We start from the raw sequence: 23,297 nt of genomic DNA, 5'->3' as shown, positions 1-23,297 counted from the left end.
CTTTTGTGACGTAAAAGACCAACTCCAGTTCCGTTAAGAAATCCAGATTTTCAGTTAATTACATTCGGTACCACATGGTTAAATAATAGGTTAGTTTTGGCCATCTTTTCATCTTGAAAAAAGTAGGTCGGACAAATGTAATTAGATTTTAAAAGTAAACGAGCAAAAATTCCTCAAATTGCTTGTAACATACATTTCGACATCTTTCCACAAGATAGGATAGATTTTATCTCTCTGGAGTGTTTTATTTTGTAACACCAAGCTTCGTAAATCGCCCTAAATTTTACACTCAAAAAGCGGCATTTTCAGAGAATTCGGTTATTATCGATTTTCTCGAAAATGAATCGATATTTAACTAAACAAAGTATGCAGTCACTTGTTTCACATTAAGGTCTACCGAACTTGAGAAAATGGGCCGAATTGATTTTTGAGCTGTTGCCACGATATTTCAAAAATGTTTGATTTTTGGCAACATTTGCTCTTAATACTTTTAACGTCATTTTACTTTCTCTGCTAGTTGTTTAATACACTCGAAGCCAAGATGTTGTGTCATTTCTGCCCCCTTCCATCCACCCTATCCTCGTCCCAACCCCCTCCAAAAAAAAGAATTATCTAAAGTAAAACTAGAAAATGGCTCTGCCTTCCTTGTAAGTGGGTCATTTTATGGTGTGTCGGTTATTTCAATTTAGTGGTATTTACCCCAGCTTGAACACAAGTTCAGTTCAGCTCAGTTTATTGTTTTGCCATATAAAAAGTGTACAAATATGAATTATTATTATTATTATTATGACTTGTGCTTTATTACGCAGCCAAGAGGACGTGAGTTGAGCTCCTGACGGGGAGTCGTCAGGCCAAAGGCAGAGAATGGTGGACAGTGATAGCAGCAAGAGCCAAAACAGTCTACGTATCACAATACTGGAAATCAGCGTGGACTTATGTAGATTCATTAAGGATCATAGCCTAAAAAATTGTTTTGATATCCGTTTAACTGGGAGAATGCAAAAGGTTCATTAGTCTAGAGAGCCATTATAAACTGATTTTCAAACACGTACAGCGTAAACACAGTCCTTGCGGGCTTGTGAAGTGCAGAACTGTGCACCTTAAGAAACAAATGTGTTGGTAATTGATGCCTGCCGTCATGAACCCCTTGTAAATACCGGTAGCCACATTGTAAGAAAGAAAAATGTACAATGGAACTTTCTGCAGAAATCAGGCGAGCCTACATCCTCTTGCAATGCTGAAAAAATAAACCCGCGAATCTTCTCAGTGGTAAAAGCGTGCGATCCATTGGAAGATAAATATGGCATTCACTTTTTTTTTCATCAGTGAATAGCCATGTTAAGAACGGCGATTTTGCCCGCAATTTGATTGCGATCAGAGGATATGTCAGCAAAAGGGTTGCTTTAGGCACCCTACAAAGGAACTGACGTGTTTTAGCCAAACGTCACTTATGCGCTACTCTCATCCAAACTAATCACCGTAAAATTACAGCGAAAATCACTGGTGGTTTACTCAGGCGATTTTTTGGGAGATGAGGAATTTAGCAAAGTACGAGATCTCTTTATTGATTCTATTGTAAAAATTGAATTTAGATATATTACTTATTGATAAATACTTGAATAAAACGTTTACTCAAACACTGTTATACTGAGCAAGAAGAAGTGCGTCCGGTTGGGAAAAGGGAGTGGGGAACTTAAGTAGCGACGACGGCAACGCCAACGAAAACATCACTCGAAAATATAACTTTATTTCATATGGGCGGCTACTTCATGATTATGTCAACTCGTTCAACTTAAACAGTAACGGCGAACTCCCCAGGAACCAAATTGGTAGGCGTACAGGAATCGTATTGGTATTGTGAGTTCGTATTATAAATATGCCCGTTGAGGTGATGAGATGAAAGTATTAGTAAATATATGAAAATTCCATGCTTTTGAACTGCGGAAGAAAGAATGAATAAGTGAATGCTCTTCGCAGTTAAATAACGCAACTTTCATTCTTTCTTTTAACAAGAAGCTGTTTTCAGCGATATTGGACTACGTGCGTGGTGCTTAAGCCTACAATCTTTTGGCAGTAATAACCTCCAGCATCGCTAATTCCCCCAAATAGACAGCTGAATAGAAAGATACGTACAGAGATACAGGGGCACCCAACGGATCTTTTCGGTAAATTATCTTTTCGGAAGGTCCTCAATCCCCTACAATTTTCTTAAGGGAATTTTCACCTCGAATGTTCGTGATACGGGATATTTACGGCCTAATGTTTTCGAATTCATAAAAATGTCGTTTTGGACACCGAAAAAAGGTCAGCTAAGATTTTCGGAACGAAATAAGACCTAAGGTTTTCGGAAAATGGACAAAAATGCCCTAATAATTTCGAAAAGACTCAAGTTCCCCTAGAATGACCGAACAGATAAAAATATTATAGCGCGGCTTGAATTGAACCTACAGAGCTTTAAAAGCACTCCAGATAGCCTAGAATTGCGTTTCAGAGGATTTGAGAGAAAACTGTCGTTGGGTGCCCCTGGAGATATAGTGAGGCAATAAGTAACCACCAGATAGAATTGCATTTCTTTCAGTCAGAATGAAATACAGGGGAAAACGACATTTGTCATACGAATGCTTTTTATAACCCACGGTCTTTAATCCTTACGTTTTCACCTTTCATTTGGAGACAGAAACCATTTGTACGGCCCTGATATGAATGTGACGCCGGGTCACTGATTGTAATTTCCGGTAGGATCTTGAGTATCGTTACGCATCACGCGTACGTTATCCTTGTACGTTTTTCAATGTTTCGCTGTTTATATTTTTAAATGAAATTCAGGGGAAAGCATTTGTTATTCACCTTTCATTTGAAGACAGGTACTGTTTCTACATTGATTGTTTTTCTATAGTAAACGTGAGACATCTTTATCTATCGACCGATTAGCCGACCGGTTAGCTCAGTTGATTGAGCATCGGACTACTGTGCGGGAGGTGGTGGGTTCAAACCCCGGCCGGACAAACACTCAGGGTCTTTAAATAACTGAGGAGAAAGTGCTGCTTTTGTAATGACATCTGCAAATGGTTAGACTTTCTAGTCTTCTCGGATTAGGACGATAAACCGTAGGCCCCGTCTCACAATACTTCAATGGCCATAACCCTGTGGGACGTTAAAGAACCTGGGTATGGAGTTCCCGGTGTGCTGGTCTGGTCTTTGTGTTGTTTCGTGATTTCATGGGTTGGGTGGGTAGGATGAGAACACTAATGGACATATGCTGATGTAAACCGCATTTGAATATATATATGAATAGAAAATGCGGTATATAAATGCATTACCATTACCATTACCATTACCATTACCCGCGGGGTCATAGAGTGATTTAGTTGCCAAATTTGCGGTTAAAGGGAGGGCTTCCCGGTTCTGAGCATGTCCATGAATCAAAATACTTTTTCGCCTTTGCTCGCTATGACCCAAGCTTGTTTAATTTAATTCGTTGTTTCCCTGATTGGACAAATTATAGAACGTGGTTACTGAAGTACATATGAGTGGGATTTTTAAGGCCCAAAGCATTTAGATTCATGCGCATGCGCTAAAATGTGAACCTCTAACCTTGAGGAACTAAAAAAAGCTAAGTAAATAAAAAAAAAAAATATAAACAATTTAAATTTATAAAGTGCTAGTAATGAAAGGATGAAATATGAATGGTTGAAAAATTGAAAAGTTAAAAGATGCGCAAACGACACTATAAAAATAGACATATAAAGGTCTATAAACAGATAAAGAGTGAAATAATGTCTAGGGTTGAGGATGGTAGGAGTTCCCTTTTGACCTTATGATGGAAAGAATGACTAAGGTTGAGACCTCTAGGCCTAGCGGCTGATTTTTGAGCTTGGGGTAAAAAAGTGGCTAGGGTTAAGAGAGTTAAGGGTTCATGAAACGTCCGACTCTGTTATGTCTTTATAGTCTTACCACCACCGTATGTTAAAAAATCTCAATACAATGTCTTTACTGATCATTAAAGTCCCAACATATCTCCGAGGAGACCTCTCAGTATAAGCCCGGGGGTTTCTTAAGGTCTCCTCGCCACTTCTTACTTCTTTTACTATTATTATTTACTCTAAACTTATGTACTTGTAATCCTAGTCTATTATTCATTGTAACTTTCTATGTTTGTATGTCGTGGTGAATAAATAAATAAATAAATAAATAAATAAATAAATAAATAAATAAATAAATTTTTGAGCTTAGGGTTAAAGAATGGCTAGGGCTAAGAAAGCTTAGCGTTAAATTTGGAGCTTAGGCCTTAAAAAAAGAGCTATAGTTGGAAAGCTTAGGGTTAATAAATGGCCCGAATTGAGAAACATTATGGTTAATGTTGGGGCTTTGGACTGAAAGGAAGCTTGGGGTTAATTTTTGAGTTTAGGGCTACAAAATGGCTACTGCCACACAAAACAACCTACCCCATGGATCTTTTCGATGTGGAGACGACTGTTTAACTTGCAACTACATAGCAGACGGACGTACCAGCTACACATTTCATTCTACCGGCGAAACTAGACATATTACTCATCATATAGACTGTAACTCTAAAAACGTTATTTACATGGTACACTGCAACCGCTGCCACAAACAATACATAGGAGAAACAAAACGACGACTTAAAGACCGCTTTAACGAACACCGTAGACCAGTCGACAAACAAACAAGCAGTTCCAAACTCACCACAGTTTCAGAACATTTTCTTTCTAACGACCATAACGCCTCTGACATGCTACTAATTCCTCTCGAACTCATCAAATCTAATCGTTACAGTGTACGCAAAGCTAGAGAGGCATACCTCATCGACAGAGGTCAAACTATTAAACCCTTAGGTCTTAATAGGAGAGATGAGACATAAACATTTTTCCCGTCTTTCATCTTCCTAAGTTATGTAATTAACTCATTGTTACGTATTTTGTTTTCGTCTACCACGTTGTAACGATAGCTTATACCTATTTACCAGTTGTATTTTCAAATTTCAAATTGTAACGTTTTTGTTTTTGTAACTTTAGCCTTTTTTCAGGTATCTATTGTAACTGTTTAAAATTGTAACGTATCTTGCCAGAGGGTCAGTCTCAAACATACTCTGAAAAAGAAAGGCCGTGCCTTTCGAAATATTGGAAAATATACTTCCCTGACCGTGAAATCAGCCTTGCCCTTTTTTCAGATTATATACTTTTCTAATGGTCCGTCCCTAAGTAGAAACTCCTTCTCTTCCGTGGTAGTTCACGTATTTCTTTTTGCTGCCGGTGTTGCTGGTGTTTTTGAACACTGCGAAAGTCTTGAGAAGCCATTTTGCAGAGCTGAGAGCGGTCAGTGACGCGTGGTGACTTAACGTGGTGACGCGTCATTAGCTCTTACGCATGCGCATTTGTAGTTCACGTCTTATTTAAGACGCGTGTACCATTTATACGAGGAAGTTCACGTCTTATTTAAGACGCGACCAAAACAATAAAAAGATCAAGTTCCTGTTCCAGAGCGTCTATAAGACGCGTCTAAAATAAGACACGAACGCTTATTTTGTGTCGTTTACAGCTGTCTCGACAAACGTTGTCCAATAAAGCGTAAAAGCGTACGCGACAATGCCGAAAGGTAGTCTGGGAAATACCCAATAAATTTCAATAAAAGCCCACATCCATATGGGTATTTCCCAGACTACCTTTCCGCATTGTCGCGTACGCTTTTACGCTTTATTGGACAACCTTTGTCGAAACTGTTGTATACGATCAGCTTAAATATAAGACGCGTCTTTTATCTTATTTTCACAGGGCCATTTATACGGGAGAAATAAGAATCTAGACGCGTCTTATTTTCTCCCGTATAAATGGCCCTATTCTTGTGATTCACATTATCATTTATAATATACATTTTTCCCTTCGTTGTCTTTTTTTTAATTCTCCCTCACAACAGCTGCATTTAACCATTTTTTATGTCCAGGGATATTTTTGCTCTTTCTCTGTTGCATTTACACCGGCTATTTCCCTTTTTTATTTGTCAATAATTATTACTGTTTTGATGTATTATGTGGAGGTGAATAATGATATGAATAAATATTATACAACCATATTTTATCACCAATGTAAACCATGCTTTCTGTGTCCACTTGTCAGATCTTGTCACCTATTGTCTTTCAGTGCACCATACTGAGTGCATGCGATTCCACCAGAGTTATCAATCAGTTGAGTAGCAGTTCCAATAAAAAGATAAATAATTGTCCTGGCGTGCAGGAATGAGCGAAAATGAACTCTATGGCAAATTTTATATTCAAATTTAGCAGTATTCGGGTTTCATGCTGACGGTTTTAAGAGCTAAAAGTGGGGGAATACAGTGGAACCTCTCCTTACGGACACCTTAATACGGACACCTTAATACGGACACTCTCTATTACGGACAGTTCACTTGGTCCCTGAGAGACCGAAATCCATATAAAGCCTACCTCTCTAAAACGGACACCTCTATAATGCGGACACTTATCCCTGTCCCCTTGGTGTCCGTAATAGGAGAGATGAGACATGAACATTTTTCCCGTCTTTCATCTTCCTAAGTTATGTAATTAACTCATTGTTACGTATTTTGTTTTTGTCTACCACGTTGTAACGTTAGCTTATACCTATTTACCAGTTGTATTTTCAAATTTCAAATTGTAACGTTTTTGTTTATGTAACTTTAGCCTTTTTTCAGGTATCTATTGTAACTGTTTAAATTGTAACGTATCTTGCCACAGGGTCAGTCTCAAACATACCCTGAAGAAGAAAGGCCGTGCCTTTCGAAATATTGGAAAATATACTTCCCTGACCGTGAAATCAGCCTTGCTCTTTTTTTAGATTATATGCTTCGTAATAAAGAGGTTCGACTGTATTAGCCCCCCACCCCCCCCCACCCCCCCCGGGTGTATTAGCTTTTTCTGGATCATCTTGATCATGATTGTGTTTCGTCTTGTTAACATTTTGATTCAAAACATTTTTTACATTTTATTCTGTATTTTATCTATATATATTATTTAAGAATGGATGAGTCACCATTATTGGCTACAGTAAGCATGAACTTGGCACGTGTTGTACTTCCCAAAAAAGGTGTCATATTACACGGTGGCCGTTGTGGAGAGGTGAAAAGGGCACAGTGATACAGCTCGGGGTACGTGACGGGACTCTGGGAACGAGGTTGGCAGTGAGTCGCTGACGTCATCAGGGGACTTCAAGGAGACCGGAGACGCCATCTTGAAGACGGAGAAGGAAGGGATAAGAAGAATCCGTCTTCATCGGTTTTGTTAGACAAATGAGTTGAATTTTTATAGCGGCAAATAAAAATACAAGAATCCATTATGTGGAAAATTCGGGAATTACAGGATAAAGTGTAAGTTTTTACTCTGATGAGAAATCTGTACAGCGCTAGCGCTGGGACGATTTTTTCATATTACCTTAGTTGACTCACGTAAGCAAACGTTGCTGATTTCTTTTCGTTTGACAGGACCAATGTGGTCATGAATTACACAGAGATTGAAGCTAAAGTCAGGGAAGCCACGAATGACGACACTTGGGGTCCTCACGGCACTATTATGGCAGAAATTGCTAGGTATACGTACACGTACGAGCATTTTCCGGAGGTAATGTCAATGCTGTGGAAAAGAATGCTTCACGAAAACAGAAAGAATTGGAGGAGAATCTACAAGGTTTGAACACATTTGTAATTTTTTTTTCATGATCAACAGAAAAGCGATGTAGTAAGCAGGCTGCACTGGTGACATTCCATGCCCCCGATATATACCCCTCTACAAATATCAATCGTGTAATAATACTGTGCAGGCGTCACGAATAATGCAAGAAATTGTTTCGCATTCACGGAAAAATCGAGACGATCACGTTTTATGTGTAAAGAAAAAAACATGTTCTCGGAATTATGTTTTCCAATCTAGCCAAATTAAACTCTCTATGTTCCAAACTTAACTCGGTCCTCTTCTGTAATTGCTGTGAACAACAGTTGTTGGAATCCTGCCCTTACAGTTGTGTTGTCGGTTTGTGTAGATTAAAAACTTTGACATGAAATATGTGAAAATTGACATGTTCATCCATGATGGGTATATTTCAAACTCACAAGATGACCAGCTCCTTCTAATTGGATAGCACAGATGGCAGAGAACTGCTTGGGTTTATAGGTTTGAGTTCTGTTCTAACCTGCTAAGTTGTGTTTATAACTGCAATGGTCCTTATTTCAGCTCGAAACATTGTACAGTTTCCCTTGACAGGAACTTGAACACTGACCAATTGCTAATAGGCTGGAGTGGAGTCCAATTCAGTCTGTAATCTTGTGAGATTACATGTTTCATCACGAGTATGATTACAGTCTGAATTGGATGACAGTAAGTCCTGTTACGTATTAATCATAACCATTACAATTTCCAAGAGAACAAATGGCTGTGACAAACAAAGTGCTAGTTTGACATTTCAAAGAATGTAGAAACAACTGTTTTATTTACGAAACACATGCAACTACATGTGTAACTGACCTATTACAGTACATGCAATGGTGTGTGCTGTCCAATATTACTTAGGTATGATGCATACACTGTCCTATCACTGCTCTAATCATGGCTACTGATAGTAAATCAGTGAATGCAAACTTTTTAAAAAATAGTCTTCTAAGGCTGCTCTGAACAAACATTGAATGTAGCAATCTAAAATATGTACAGTTTGTTAAAATTTTGGAACACAAAGTAACCACTGTAAGTGTGGACAGGAGTTTAACCAGTGTCTTTCTTTTTGTTTATCCATGTTTGCTGTTGTTGTTGTTGTTGTTTTTTTTTTTTCAAATTGTTTACTGGAAGACCATTTTGTTTGTCTTTGTTTCAGTCTTTGCTTCTTCTCACCTACCTCGTCAAGAATGGGTCTGAGCGAGTGGTAACAAACACCCGGGACCACATTTATGACTTGAGACAGTTGGAAAATTTTAGCCATTTTGATGAGTTTGGGAAAGACCAAGGAGTAAACAGTATGTCCATGATTAAAGTATATTTAGTATTTGTTTAAATCTGTTTAAACAGTTTCTTGAAAGCATTAAATGGTTATGCTCTATGTTTTTCTGAAACAAGTATCCATTTTATGCTTCAGAGAAAATGTTTAAATGGTTTGCTTAACCGCTTAAAAATAAAATCAGCATCCATTTAATGCGTTAGAGAAAATGTTTAAACTGTTTGCTGAAACGTTTATAAAAATTTGTATCTATTTAATGCTTTAGCACAACCATTTAAATGGTTATATTACCTGTTAAAAGAGTAAGCCAGTACATTTATCCAGTGCAGGCCGAGGCACTGTAGAATTATTCTGAAAGTAACAGCCCCCATTACTTTTGGATTTAGAAGGTCTAAGGGATGTCAATATTTTGGTTAGCTGTTACTTTCAAACAGTTAAAAAAAGTCTGTAATTCATCAATTTATTTGTAAAAAAAAAAAAAGATGGCATGTGACATGCATGATCATTCAGTAATCGTCTACAGTGTAGGTCATACAATACCAAAATGGAAGCTAAGAAATACTCTCATGGCGCATAACAGCTAACGTTTTTGCACCTATGTCATGCACAGTTTCGAGATGGATTTGGTTTAAGTTTGAAATGAAAAACGATTCTGTACTTTGTTTAGTGCTGCAATCAGGCTGTTTCATCCATATTGTGCTCGAGAGTAAAGGGTTTTTCCTTATATAACTTCTTTATTTAGGAAGCTATTTTTCAAATCACTACCAAATTGTATTTGTAAGTACCTACTGTCATATCCCGGTCATTAGCCCTGGGCTTGTAGAATTTTGTAAGGGGTTTTGGGTGGGCTTATAAGTGTTTTGAAACAAGCTGCTGACAAAACGTACTTCATTTCACTACAAGACCAAATTTGAAACTCTAACTTTAGCTTCCTTGGCTGTAACCAAAACATAACAAAACAAGATCAGACTTTGCTCTCAGTTCTATTTCAGAAGGCTAATTAGAATGTAAGGCTTTCCACTTCAAACTGGTTTTGTCCATCATCATCAATGTCATGGTCTGAGTCATCCATCTCAAAGTGAAACTCCACAAGGGCTTGCTCGTTTTTTAGGGTATCCAGATCATGAACACATCTTCAGACAGGCATCAATAGTTAAGGATGAAATTGATGCCAAAGTCTACTCTGACTTTCCCAAAGAAATACAGGTTTACAGTTAAAAGCCAATGGCCATGACTGAAGCGACGATAAGAGAAGAGGAAAAAGGCACCTACTTCCAAAAAAAGAAATAGATAAGCTTTATTTTGAAGGATCCTCAATTGAAGCTTGCATGGTTACTCCCTTCTTTGCCCACATAGTCATAAACGGTGGTCTCGGACCATCCTGAGATGTGCAAAATGTATACACATTAGCAAAAGAAAGGATAGAAGTCAATCAGTTCTTATCTTGGTCATGTATTTTATCTAACTGGTTATTTTCTTGTTATGTTCAATCCAGTTCGCCACAAAGTAAAAGACCTTGTCGAGCTGGTACAAGATGATGACAGGTTAAAACAAGAACGAAAACGATCCAAGAAAAATCGTGACAAGTACAAAGGAGTGTCCAGCGAGGATTTTTCAAGAAGTTATAGTATGATTTTCTTTTTGTCTCTAATAGGCCTTTTTCACAATGGCAGCATTTACTATTACTACCAGAATCCTTTGACAGTTTGTTGTTTTCTCTTGCAAATTAGGGACATTGTTATCTAAAAACTCACTGGGATTACAAAATTTAAATAAAAGAGAAAAAACGAAGAGGATTCTGGTAGTTGTAGGCAAACATTGTCATTGTGAAAAATTGCAATTATTTCCTCCAACTTATATTTCACAGTGTCAGACTGGTTTTGTTTATGGTCACCACGTCTTTTCTTCTTACGCATTGACGAATAATCATTGTGCTTATTAACATGCCCAAGTATAAATTTTTAAAACATCAGTGAATTTAACCCATCCACAAGGGCTTGTGTTTGTGTAAAAAGATTGCATAGTGTCAACATTTTATCATTGAAAAATAATATGCCGAAAAACGGACAAAAAGCTTTACTTGAGATAAGCCTTTGTTTACATCTGTGAACCAGATTCCCAGTAGTGCTTAAACATTTCCAAGAAAGTCTGCGGCTCTGGTGCCAGTACAGGGATTAATGAGTTAATGGAAGATAAAACTCTGCAATCCATTTGCAATAAAATAAATTTCTTGCCTTCTCTGCACCATGTTACAGAGTTGTCATGGCCTTTAGCCAAAAATGTATTGAACTCAATCAACATTATTAATTTTTTGATTGATAAGAAAATTAACTCTGCAATTTGTGGGTTCACTTAGCACTACAACATACACTGCAGAGTTATTTCTCTGATCCAGCATTTGTGTCATTACTGTCAGTGGCACAACATTGTCTCCAACATTTTTTCCCCTATAATAAACCTCATGCTTGTTTAATTAGCACATATCACTGAGGCTGTTGTTTCTAATAGGTGACCGTTATGATTCTGAACCACGAGGAACAGATCAGTTTGATGAATTTAATGGAAAAGCAGCACGAAAGAGTAAAATAAGAGAATGGAGGGAGCGAGCAGGGTCCTATGGAGAGTTCAAAGATAAAGAAAGGTAAATAAATGATTCATTAACATTTTGAGGTTAATTTGGATGACGTGCAGACCATGCATCACGCCATTGACCAGTCAGATAGAATAAAGTAAATAAAAAAATAGATAAACTATTGACAGATTGGAGAACATGATTGATTTTACCGGATTTTCCACCTTACTTGCATTAGGGTACAAGATTATCAAGAGTCAAGTCTTGATTTACTCAAAGTTTACTTGATTCTTGATAATAGACTCGTGCAAGAATCACAAAACTGAAACATTCCTCACAGAGAGAATGATTGCAGTCGCCGGTTGCTCAACATATGGAGAAATTTCAAGACCAGGCACTGAGGAATCCCTTTGTTGAAACAATACTTGAGCTTTACCAAAAACACAAATGTAAACCTTCAAAGGAACTAACAATAAAAGTTCAAGGTAATGCATGAGTGAAGGAATAGGGATAAAATAGGAAACTTTACTACATGCTAAATTTTATTTGGTGTCAAAGGTAAGTTTAGCCTCCCATGCAGTCATTTTTAGAGGACTCGTATTACCTCCTCCCCACAAACGCCTGATTACCCAAGCGCCACATTCCTTTCCACTGCTAAGCCAATCACAGTGGACCTTCTAAAATCTGGAAGGTTGACCTTGACCTCAGAACGCCTCTCGTGGGAACAGTGAAAAACATCACGGCGGAGACAGAACTTGACCGAGCTTACGTGAGCTTTGAGCACCATTCAAAATTTCTCGTTTAAATGCCCATCACAACTGACTGCAATCAAAGAATTCAGGATGGGACATAGCGATATTTTCGTCAATTTGCCGACTGGTTACGCACAGTCGCTTTAATATTTATTAAGCTTTGCCTTCAAGCTTGTCGACCTTGTCGGTGTGGAGGAAACCGAAATATTACCCGATATGTCGGTAAACTTTAAAGATTTTTGCAGTTGAAACTCGCTTTGTTGTTGCAATTTGTTCGGGGGCATGTGCGACATTTTCCACAAGGACCACAAGTTGATCTGTTCTTTGTGGTTTAACTTTCTGTTTAATAGTCTTTAATGGACTGATAAATACTGCAGATCTCCCCTTGATACCTTCCACATTCTTCTTTGCTTTCTTGAATCGAGTTAGTCTCTCGTAGCACTTCGTACAAACAAACAAATTTGCTCCAGAGTTTCCGCACCCGTAAGAGGTGAAATCTTCACGGACTGTCAACTCGATCAGGTGGGGAAGATCGATTACACTTTCTCGAAGATTTTGACTCTCCCAGCAGATAACGGTGTCAAAACGTCGCACAAGAAGTGCTTCCATTCACATTAGACATTTGGTTTGGTGTTTCAAGCATGACCAGCCATTCCAGAAGTGAAAAAATGTATATATTCCAACTTAACTCCCCCATCTCTCAAGACTGTACCAGAGAGTGTACAAAGCTCGCGGGAAACGGAAGCGGCCATTCTATTAAACCAGCAATTTGATTTGATATCATTAGACAATGTCTCGATTTTGATTGGCTAGGGTGGTTGGGGAGTAAAACAATGGGAAAGGAATGTGGCGCTTGGGTAAGCAGGCGTTTGTGGGGAGGATGTAATGTGAGTCCCCTAAAACGACTGCGTGGGAGGCTAAGGTAAGTTCAGACAGTTTCACAAACCTTTAGCACTGAAAATTTGCATGCATGTTTATTGTAATGGTGTGCTGAGACAGTTGCTTCGTTCATGTGCTCACCATGCATACATGAGAAACAACCTTTCCAATACCTCTAAATATTTGCAAAATTAAAATGAAATGCACAGGATGTGGATTCTGTTTAGTGTATTAGTGTACATGTATAAATGTGTATTGGTTCACTATGAAACAGTACAGAGAAACATTCATCTTTTTTAAGGGTGAGAAGGAAAGAGTATTGACCTATAGAAAAAAATAAGGTTATTTGTGAATGTGTGTTGACTAACCATCAGTTAGAAAGCAAAGAGCACATACATCAGGTAACTGTTTTAATCCTGTCCACAGTGAGGAAGAGGAGGCAGAAGAAGCCTCTGAAGAAAAAGACAAGGATAGCTTGAGTAGTGCAGGCTCTTCTAGAAATCCAACACCAAAACTCTCATCTAGACCTACAAAGACTATTGACCTTGGAGCAGCAGCAAATTATGGCAAATCAGAAATTATACATGAAGATTCTTCTGCACAACCACCAAAAGCTAGTGCAAATGTTACGTCTACATCTCAAGCTGGTAGTGCAGACTTGGTGGACTTGCTGTTAGGCCCACCTGATTCCTTTCAGGCTCCTGCTCCCCCAGCTGTTCCAACGCAGAATGATGACTTCTTCGCAGATTTTGCTTCTGCACCCCCTGAGGGAGGAAGCATCTCTGGATTACAAAACAGCAATGGTAAGAAACATCCTGACCCATTTGTACCTCATGGATGATATAATCCGTGAGGTATAGTAAGTGAGGTACAAGTCACTGTGTTGTTAACTTTTTTATTTCTTTTTGATTCCTTGCCACTGCAAATAACAATTTCCTTCCAAAGTTTTGCCCAAAATGTTGTGAATGTTTGTTGCAACTGATATGTGAAAAGGTACATGTAATTTTACAAGATGTGTTGATAGATTAAGATTAATGTGAAGAAGAAAGTTGTAATTTCTGTAATCTAGGGATCCGGCCCAATTTTAACTGCAGCAATCTTACATGTATTTTCTCATGTGGTTGATGCCTAAAATTGGGCTTTATGCAATCTCTCAGGGCATTGTAATGTCACAGGGAAAACTAGCGAAACTAGCGGGGATAGCGGGGAACTAGTCAGAATGATTTCAGCTTCTTTTGTTGAAACAAAAGAGATGTTGAATATAATTGAAGGGTTGGTGGAAAACTTCGCCTGCGAACAGCAGATGTATTTCCGGTTGTACCTCCGAAAAATCCGTAATGATTTCCATGACGTCAATAGCTCTTCACCAATCAGAATTTGGCTCCTCTGTTTGTGGAGCTAACACGCGTGGGCTTTACGTGGGGATCTCGATGTCCGCGAGAAAATCAAAATGGCGGAAGATGGGGAGAGCGGTTTAACTCTCCAAAATGTGCAGTAGATAAATAAATATTGTTGGCTTCCAAAATTAATTAAGGCTGCACATTAAACTGGAATGATTAAACAAATGTTTTCTGACATAAAATAAAATGGTTACCGAAAAACACATTTGAACGCAAAAATTGCTAACATTCACGGCATGTTGATTTCAACCCGCTTATGCAAATTGTCCTTGATTACGCATCTGTCGCTTCTCAAACGGATATGTGAATTCACAAAGACACAGAAATCAACAAAAAGCTTTTCCAACAAAACATTTTATTGAAATAAACGATACATTTGCTATTCGAGGCAAAAACCTTTCAGTTTTTTTTTTTGCGTGCGTGCAAACTCGCATGTAAAATTTGAAGACACTCCGTGTTTGTTCAAAGCGATCACTCACAGTAAATTTGGGCACGTTTGCGATGAAAATTACAGAAGTTACAGAATTCTGGTTCAAATCATCACTTAAACTATTTGTTAAAAGCAAATCAACATCGGAAAACATCATTTACCGTGTTGTCGCCGTTATTTTCAAATTTCTGCTTGATACCATCGACGATCTGGTTGATTTTTTTTAAGGCCTTGCTGTAGGCATTCAACATGTTATAACACAAGCGACATATCGCGAGGTTCTCGCTGCCAACGTAAACAGACAAATCGACACCAAGTGAGCGATGAATTAACGCACCAATCTCCAGTTCACTCTTGCCAAAGATCTTCACTTTCTCCTTCCGACTGGGAATTTTATCCTTACACAAAACAATCTCCTTCGGCCGGGGTAACTTTTTTTGGCGTTTCCGCACTCATGGCTACTTATGCCGCTTCTGAAGCAGTTGTCAGTCGTCGTGATTTTTCGCATGTTATCAATAACATCTTTCTATCACTCAATTTCATTGGTCGGGTAAAGGAGAAAAGAAATGAGGTCACGGAAATCGTTTCAGAGCTTGAGATCACAGACGTTATTTTTCGGAGGTACGACTGGAAATACGTCTGCTGTTCGCAGGCTGTGGAAAACTATGCTAAGTGGAAAATTTTATTGTGAAAGGAGTGGTATGACTCCAAGTACTAAAATAATTTGAGGCTTCAGTAGAACCTGTTGGACCTTCATTATTGAATGAAAATATCAGTACTTTTGGAGAGTGAAGCAAGAGTGTGGTGTTTGCAGGTGCTAACCTCACAGCTGGTGGAACATGTATTGTGCACTTAACTCTGCCATGTTTCTTCCCTGCTGTTGGTCTTTGAGTGTTCATTCATGTTGAGACTCTGTCCTTCTACATACCTCTGCTGTGTCCCTCCAATACATCTTCTGTTGCAGACTTTCTATGTAATGTACATGTACTACATCTTTCTGTGACATGTTGTTATTACATAACTGCTAATTAAATTACTTTAATTTGGCAGTGAAATTAATGATGATTATTTTTCTGTGAATTTAGAACGGGGATTGCTTGCGGACAGTGATGAATTTGGGGACTTTGCAGCATTCCGATCTACAAGCCCCCCTCAAAGCCATGCAAAGGATGATACATTCTTCAGTGCTTTTGAAAGCAATACTGTGATGCAACCTCAACAGGTAATAAGGCGCGGAAACTGGACTTGTTTTGTTGGTTGTTATCTACAAACTGGTGGTACATAGAGACCTAAGCTGACCAGTAAATCATGATCATTGATGGCTGGAATCTGTGACAGTCTGAGTCTTTGAGATGCTTATTAAATGATGCATTACATGTGCAAACTCATAAACTGAGATAGATAAATGTGTTCTTTCTGGGGTGAATGAGTATTCCAATGAATGAATTGTGGAGAAAATCCTTGAAGGGTTGGAGCATTTCAAATGAGCACTGAGGATGAAGATAGCAACTAGTTGTAAAAATATATGACCCTTCATACCAAAAGGAGGCTTATGGATTTCACTATAAGCGCGGAATTAATTTCATTGCTGCAGCCTGGGAATTTGGATTTTCATGGCATGAAATTAATAGGAGTGATATTGTGATAGTGAATAATATTGATCAATATGCTTCAGGAACTCCCTTTCATCGCATGATAAGTTATTCTAGGATTAAGGAATTTAATCCTGGATTGAGTTGCTAATTGGGGGTAATTTAATCCAATTTCCAGGAAGCATGGCATCTAGAGCAATAATAATTATTGTTCAAGGGCCCATGGTATAACCATCTGTATAGTGCTTTTTTAAATCAGTGTTGTCTTGGCTCAGATTTGCCAAATTGTTTGCAGTTTGGTTTTCAGTTCCATCAGGAAATGTTGGTTTTATGTTTTATCTGTTGCTTTGCACTTTGTTTTGCGATCAAAGTGGAAATTGTGTCTATTTAGAAAACAAGGCACAACATCTTCTGAAAGGCGATCATTCCAAAATTTGTAATTTTTCCCATTTATTGATTAGATGCTGTCCTTTAACCTGTCAATTTAATCCAACAATGTGATTTATGAAACTTTTTAATTGTTTACTTAATTGTAATAAGTGGTTCTTTTTGAATGACAAAAATACAGCTACAGCTGTATAACTTGTAGTGTATTATCTTTGTATTTACTTTGTGTAGGAGAAAGAAGAATAGTGCACTTTTCGAATGACCTTCGCCTTTCAAGAAGCTATATGTTTTCCCCATTATCATGCTTTTATAGGTTTCCTCCTTATTGTGAGGCAATGTGTTTTACTGAAATGTTTTAGAGGTGTCTTTCTGTTCAACATTTTAGGCTGCACCAAGTTTTACTCTGACATCAAACCAGAACCTGTCTTCCTTTCAATCCCAGTTACCAGTAAATTCAACCCTTCAACCACAGAGTGATGTATTCTCAGGTCATCTTCAGTCTGCCCAGCCTGCTGGACTTAATAGTCAGTTTATGTCTGGAGGAATGCAAGGACAATTTTTAAACTCTCAACTGTTAGTTCAACCTCGAACAAGTCAACAGGCCATGACCTTGACACCACCAAAGCCGCCGGCATCTATTGGAAAGACAGGATTAGTGGCAGATAGCACTCCATTACATCAGGTAGCTACACCTACGTGAAAAACTATTATTTTGTTATATGATACTGTAAGTACCAGCAAATTAACACTGATACACTGCACTCCGAGGTTGGGCACACAAAACATCCTGTTCTGCTGTTGCATTGAAGGTGTACAACTCAAGACTTGGTTACTATTAGTGTAATAAATCTTTCCTGTGGTTTTAAGTTGGTTTGGGGTAGGGAGATGTAATTTCCTAGTCACTTTAGTTTATGCAATGTAGAGGAAGGACGAAAAGTTCATGTTTTGTTGTATTGGACTGATAGTTTTTTAGTTTTTAGAATTGAAATTTCTAGAACCTTTGGTGTCTATCTTAACAACTGACAAGTTCCACACTGTTTAGAAAAATATACAGAAGTTCAAAGAATACACTACAGCAGTTTCCAATTGCAAAGGAAGTAATTTTCAATTGGTGTTTAAGTCAATTTTACATTGTGTCAAAGATGACTTGAGTCTACTGAACAGCTACATTGGTTTTGCATTTGTTTACAAGTTTATTCCAAACATTTTAATTGTTTTGAAGTTAGCAGTTAAGAGTGAGTACACAGTCACCATAACTGGTTACTTTCGTGTTCACTTACAGAAATCTGTCAAATCAACAACCTGGTCCAACAGTCCAGTTGATATCAGTCTTGACAACTTGAGTCCAATGAGCCATAAAGACAAACCAGCTCAACCAAGCATGAATGAATTGTATTCAAACCAACAGCAAATGCCACCTGCCACAATGGGCATCTATGGTATGCCACAACAAAGTATGTATTCTATGGGGGCAGCTCCACCAATGAATATGGGTGTTCCCATGATGGGTGTGTCACCGCAAATAAACATGCTCAGTACAAATATGGGGCAGATGAGCATGTCTTCTAACATGCCACCAATGATGGCTCACAAAGGAATGCCAAGTGGTATAATGCAGCCCAGGCAAATAGGACAAGTTCAAAGCTTTGGAAGCAGTGGATATGCAACATTTAAGGGCATTAGTTGATGTAAACTGATCATCATAGTCATTGTATTCTTGTTGAGTTTGAGCTTGCCTTCCACTGTTCTTGAACCACTTTTTATTAAAATATTAATTTTGCAGAGTGAAAAGCGAAATTCAGATTCAAAATTGAAAGTAACAGAATGCAATTTGTTATTCTAGTTTTGGCTGGCCCAAAAGGTGATAATGTAAAGCTTATGGGACAGTGGCAAGACCAGGAGATCAAATTGATAAAATAATGTGGTCAATTAGAGAAAGGCATTGTTGGAAGGGATGTTGAAATTAACAGCCCTAAGTCAGCAGCGTTTTAATTGCTTTAGGGTTAATCCATAGTGTTTTTTAGCTCGTATTTGTAAAAACAACAAAAATTAAGCAGTTTTTGTATACTGTTGTATTCAAACGTAATCAAGACAATCACATGTAGTCATTCACAACAAATATTGTAATTTATAAATTATTGAACTAAGTGGAAGCTTTTCCAAATGCTGGTTTACTGCTGATTGTTTAAGGTGGCTCAACAGTTTCCAGCACATCACTTCAGTTATAATTTGATTCATCATTGCTACCACTCTTTATCAGTGGATAGTACAAAAATGGTATCAAACAAATACTTAAACATTGGTAAACAAGTTATGGTCATTTTATGACATAGGTTACCATAGCAACAATAAAACCTGTTTAAAACAGCCTTTTAGCTTTTGGTGAATGTAACTAAAAACGAGCCTGGCGACCCCCATTTTTGACTTGTGAATAATTATGTAATCATCATGTTGATATGCAGCATTTTCCAAAGTTTGAAAAAAATTGTAGAGAGGAAATCAGAGCCATCTCTTTTTTTATAACTTGTTTACCAATAATTACACATTTGTTTGACACCATTGTTGTATGCACTGAGAAAGAGAGGTATTACCATTGATTTGTCAAAGTTTAAGTGCTGGAAACCGGCACCAGCCACCTTAAAGGAAACAAACCATGTCTCTGATGGTTGAAAATGGCAAGATGTCACAGGTTTTGACCATGCTGAAGGTAGCCAAAAGTTATCTTCAGCTCCAGGAAAGACTGAGATGTCATACTCATCTGTTGTAGTTAGGGCACTGAATAAGGGGGTTAGTTTCTAAAGAAACTGTAGGGCTGCGTCAGTGGGGAGTAGAAACAAATATTTGGTTTAATCAACAGAGTTAAAAACTAAAGGTAATTTGGCCATCGTAAAGAGCACTTGAATATCTTATGGATGGTAGCCAAATTAGTTATCAACTCTGGTAATAAAACCAAACATTAGATAGCACTGAATATTTTGTTACAATTCTGCAATGTTTTAACTGTTTAAGGGGACATTGTCATGGGGACTTTGTACTGAAACGTGAGTTATTGATGTTATGAAATTTGAGTTTATTGGTAATTTTTTTGTTTGAAAACCCTCATGAAAGCCCTACCCATACTTGAACATTTGTATCAAACTCAAATCCATTTTTTTTTTTTTTGCTTCACTTCCAATGCATAATGCACAAACTCCAAAGGGAGAAATAACTTACTATTGCCAGGTATTGTTTTAAGAAAATGTGATATTAATAGTTTGATTTAGCTTGTAATATTGTAACAGGAGTGAATCCAGTCTTTATTACTGGATGAGTGATGTCTGCTTAGCAGGAATTCAGTTTAGTTTCAGAGTTGTTTGATTAGGGAACAAATTGGACCGCATTAAGTCGGGTTACAATAATTATACCTATAACATTTAATCTTTTTAAACTGTATGAGGAAACTTCTCAGAGAATGAAGAGTTAAACAATTTTCTGTACAAACATGTGAAAAAAGAAACCATGCAATTGCAACTGTCGTATTGCAGTGTGTATGATCTTAGTGCATTGCCCCATATATGGAAAACCATTTCAGCCATGTGGTCATGTTGGGATTCGGACCTTTGATGTCTGCGGTACCAGTGCAAAGGTTAAGTATTTCAAACCAATCCAGGCCAGTGCCCTTTGTCATTGTGTTCATCTCCATGTGTTAAATCTTTCTTCTACAGTTTAAATGCTGTATACGATATTTGATATTTACTCTTTCACACTTGCTGATTTGAGAAGTTTATCATGATTAGCTAGCAGTAGTCATTATCATTTGTCAGAGCCTGGGACAGCATATACCATTCCCCGCTTTTGTCTCGCCGTGATGCCGGGTGAAACGAAACCAGAGAAGGCATCTGCTCTCGGAGGCTAGTTAGTGTTATAATTATTTAGAAAATGTGATTCACAGCTAGTCCTTGGGAAACAACACCTTTCAAATGTTGTACTTGTCCTTATGGACGTGAGTCTGTCAACTGTACAATGACGTTCAGAAAGTTGCCTTCAAATGACACTTGCTCCTTGTGACATTTAGTCCTTTAGCTGTAACTGGTAATAACAAAGTCGGTTTTCACCTTGGAGCAACGTAAACCGTCAATGCTGGTTTGATTTGCTGAACTCAAAGTACTGTAAATAGAAACGTATTAGACATTTCTAAGAGATAAAATTCTATGTTACAACTTGAAGTCGAAAAAACGGGAAATTTACCATATTTTTATGTTTCAAAATTAAAGATATAATGAACTAACAGTGTTGACCCTGTTATTTATACATCACCAAGGGCACCAGCAACTTGAAAAGTAATCAGCCACCCCCCGTCAAAAGTCCCGGAAATGTTGGGGGTACCTGTAGCCTCCCACGCAGTCGTTTTTACGACTGCGTGGGAGGCTAGGGTACCTGCAGATCTCAGAAATCTCGCTCTTTCCTGTTGTTTAGCAGCAGAAAAGAAGACAGCAGAAACAAGATTGGTGCGGCCTAAGACGCACGCGGGCTCTAGGGACGTGAACGAAGTTGGGAAATGCCAACCCTCTTGGTCGTTCCATCATTGGGCTGTACACTTTCAGCAAATATGACGTACTCTCAAGACATGCTTAACTAAGGACGGTGCCTACTAATACCGAAGTACTTTGCGCGGTTGATGATTATGTGGGAAAAGCAGAAAGGCTATTGGAATCCAAACAGAAAATTGGTGGTAACCACGCACTTTTCAGAGATTAAGCAACAATTATTCTAAAAAACAGTAAATTGAAGCTATTAATATCCCTGGAATGAAGCTGTATTATCTCTGAAAATGCATGGTTACTCCAATTTTCTTGTTGGATACCAAGACAACTTGCTAAATTCTATTTTCTCCGCACAGTTTGAAACCGTGCAAAAATATCCCTGTATTAGTAGGCACCACCCAAAGGAAACCCGAGTATCCCGAGATGGAATGACCGTACACGACAGGGAAAAAAAACTTGTACGGACTCGTTAAAAAGTGGTACGGTACCCCAAATTTTTGTAAAGAAATACCCGTGTTGTTTTGGGTCCATAGGTGGACTCAGAACAATACGGGAATTTGGTTACCGTACCACTTTTTGAGGGGCCGGTCCGTATCTTTTTTTGCCCATCGTGTAAACGGCCCTAAAGTTTCCCTCCTCCTTCACTTAAAGGATACATTTTTTGGAGTTCGAAATTAAAATAAATAGCCTAAAGAACACTCCACCGAGTTATAGTCTTCGTACTTTAAAGTACGTTAAAGGCCCGAGTATTGTCGTCCAAGTTAACACAGGCAGAAATGTCTGAGGGTGTTTCATTCGCGAAGTAAGGTCAAGTAAGAAATGGATGTATACAGTGATGTATGCCGCAGGTAGGCCTATCCGGAATCATTACCACCAGTACCACGTACATTTGGTTGACAACTGACTCGCGTTGGTTGTTCTACTTTTTGCTGTGCTACACTGACGAGAGCCAACCAGCTCGAAACAGCTGTCCACGGAACCTTGCATTTAAATATTTGATTGTCGGTTTGGTTTCTATCATGTCGCTGTCGTGTATTTGAGCTACTTAAATTTTTGGCTGATTAGATCCTGCGTGCAGTATTTTCGTTTTCGGTTCCTTGCATTTTATTCTTTTCTCCCCCACTATATTCACTATATTGGTCTATATTGCCCTAGGCAGGGTGGGGGAGGGGGGGGCACAGCTGGAATTGACTAGCCTGTGTAGAGGGGCGTACCGATGGGGGGGGGGGGGGGGTAGAATTGACTGATGCATACAAGACTGTTGGAAGCATTCACAAAACACGGTAGCAAGGGAATTGAAACTCACGCGCCATTGTTTTGAAACATTTTTTCATAGGTTGAAGCACTTTTCTGCTCTAAAACAATCTCGTTTCCAGAGCCCTCGTTACCCTTGTCCAGCGGAGCGGGAAACCACGGCTATACATATGGTAATACATTACCATTATGATACCCTTTGCTATTATAATTATGATACACTTTAATGACCTTACTTAAGGTACCTACCCGAAAAAGCCGGATTTCCGTATTTTGGATGCGCGCAAAATGGGGCGAGCGCACAAACGGAAACGCTTTCTGCGCGGGCTAGCTCACAGGACGCTCGCTCGCATTGGCGGGGTACTTTGTATGCAAAAGAGCCGCAAAATTAAAAAAATTAGTATTTTACAATGTAAATTTACAATCGCTAAAATACTTTTGTTATTATGCAGTCGTCTTTTCAGCCGCGGTGGCCGCGGTCCTGTCCTTTCTCGTAGCTGTGTCATGATTGGTTTACG

At 38.4% G+C, this 23,297-nt stretch overlaps 1 protein-coding gene across 1 annotated transcript; it reads left to right on the top strand.

The window, feature by feature from the left end:
• The first annotated feature begins 7,208 nt into the window (after positions 1-7,208).
• On the top strand, positions 7,209-18,831 carry LOC146462193 (clathrin interactor 1-like). Its single transcript, XM_085085745.1, has 9 exons — positions 7,209-7,377; positions 7,492-7,693; positions 8,871-9,009; positions 10,486-10,617; positions 11,499-11,631; positions 13,620-13,996; positions 16,109-16,245; positions 17,388-17,684; positions 18,285-18,831. Exons 1-9 carry the CDS (start codon positions 7,346-7,348, stop codon positions 18,687-18,689), a joined length of 1,854 nt encoding a protein of 617 aa, XP_084941871.1. The 5' UTR covers positions 7,209-7,345; the 3' UTR covers positions 18,690-18,831.
• Positions 18,832-23,297: the final 4,466 nt, after the last annotated feature.

Source organism: Pavona decussata, unplaced genomic scaffold (assembly GCF_977016875.1).
Source record: "Pavona decussata unplaced genomic scaffold, jaPavDecu1.1 SCAFFOLD_190, whole genome shotgun sequence".
NCBI lineage: Eukaryota > Metazoa > Cnidaria > Anthozoa > Scleractinia > Agariciidae > Pavona > Pavona decussata.
Note: the sequence above shows the minus strand (reverse complement) of the source record. Positions and strands in the feature narration are given on the sequence as shown.

Bases quoted from the DNA above. Each gene is read 5' to 3' on its own strand.
- LOC146462193 (XM_085085745.1), top strand. From the start codon at position 7,346: ATGTGGAAAATTCGGGAATTACAGGATAAAGT. The intron at 7,378-7,491 runs GTAAGTTTTTAC...TTCGTTTGACAG, and splicing joins CGGGAATTACAGGATAAAGT to GACCAATGTGGTCATGAATT. The intron at 7,694-8,870 runs GTTTGAACACAT...TCTTTGTTTCAG, and splicing joins ATTGGAGGAGAATCTACAAG to TCTTTGCTTCTTCTCACCTA.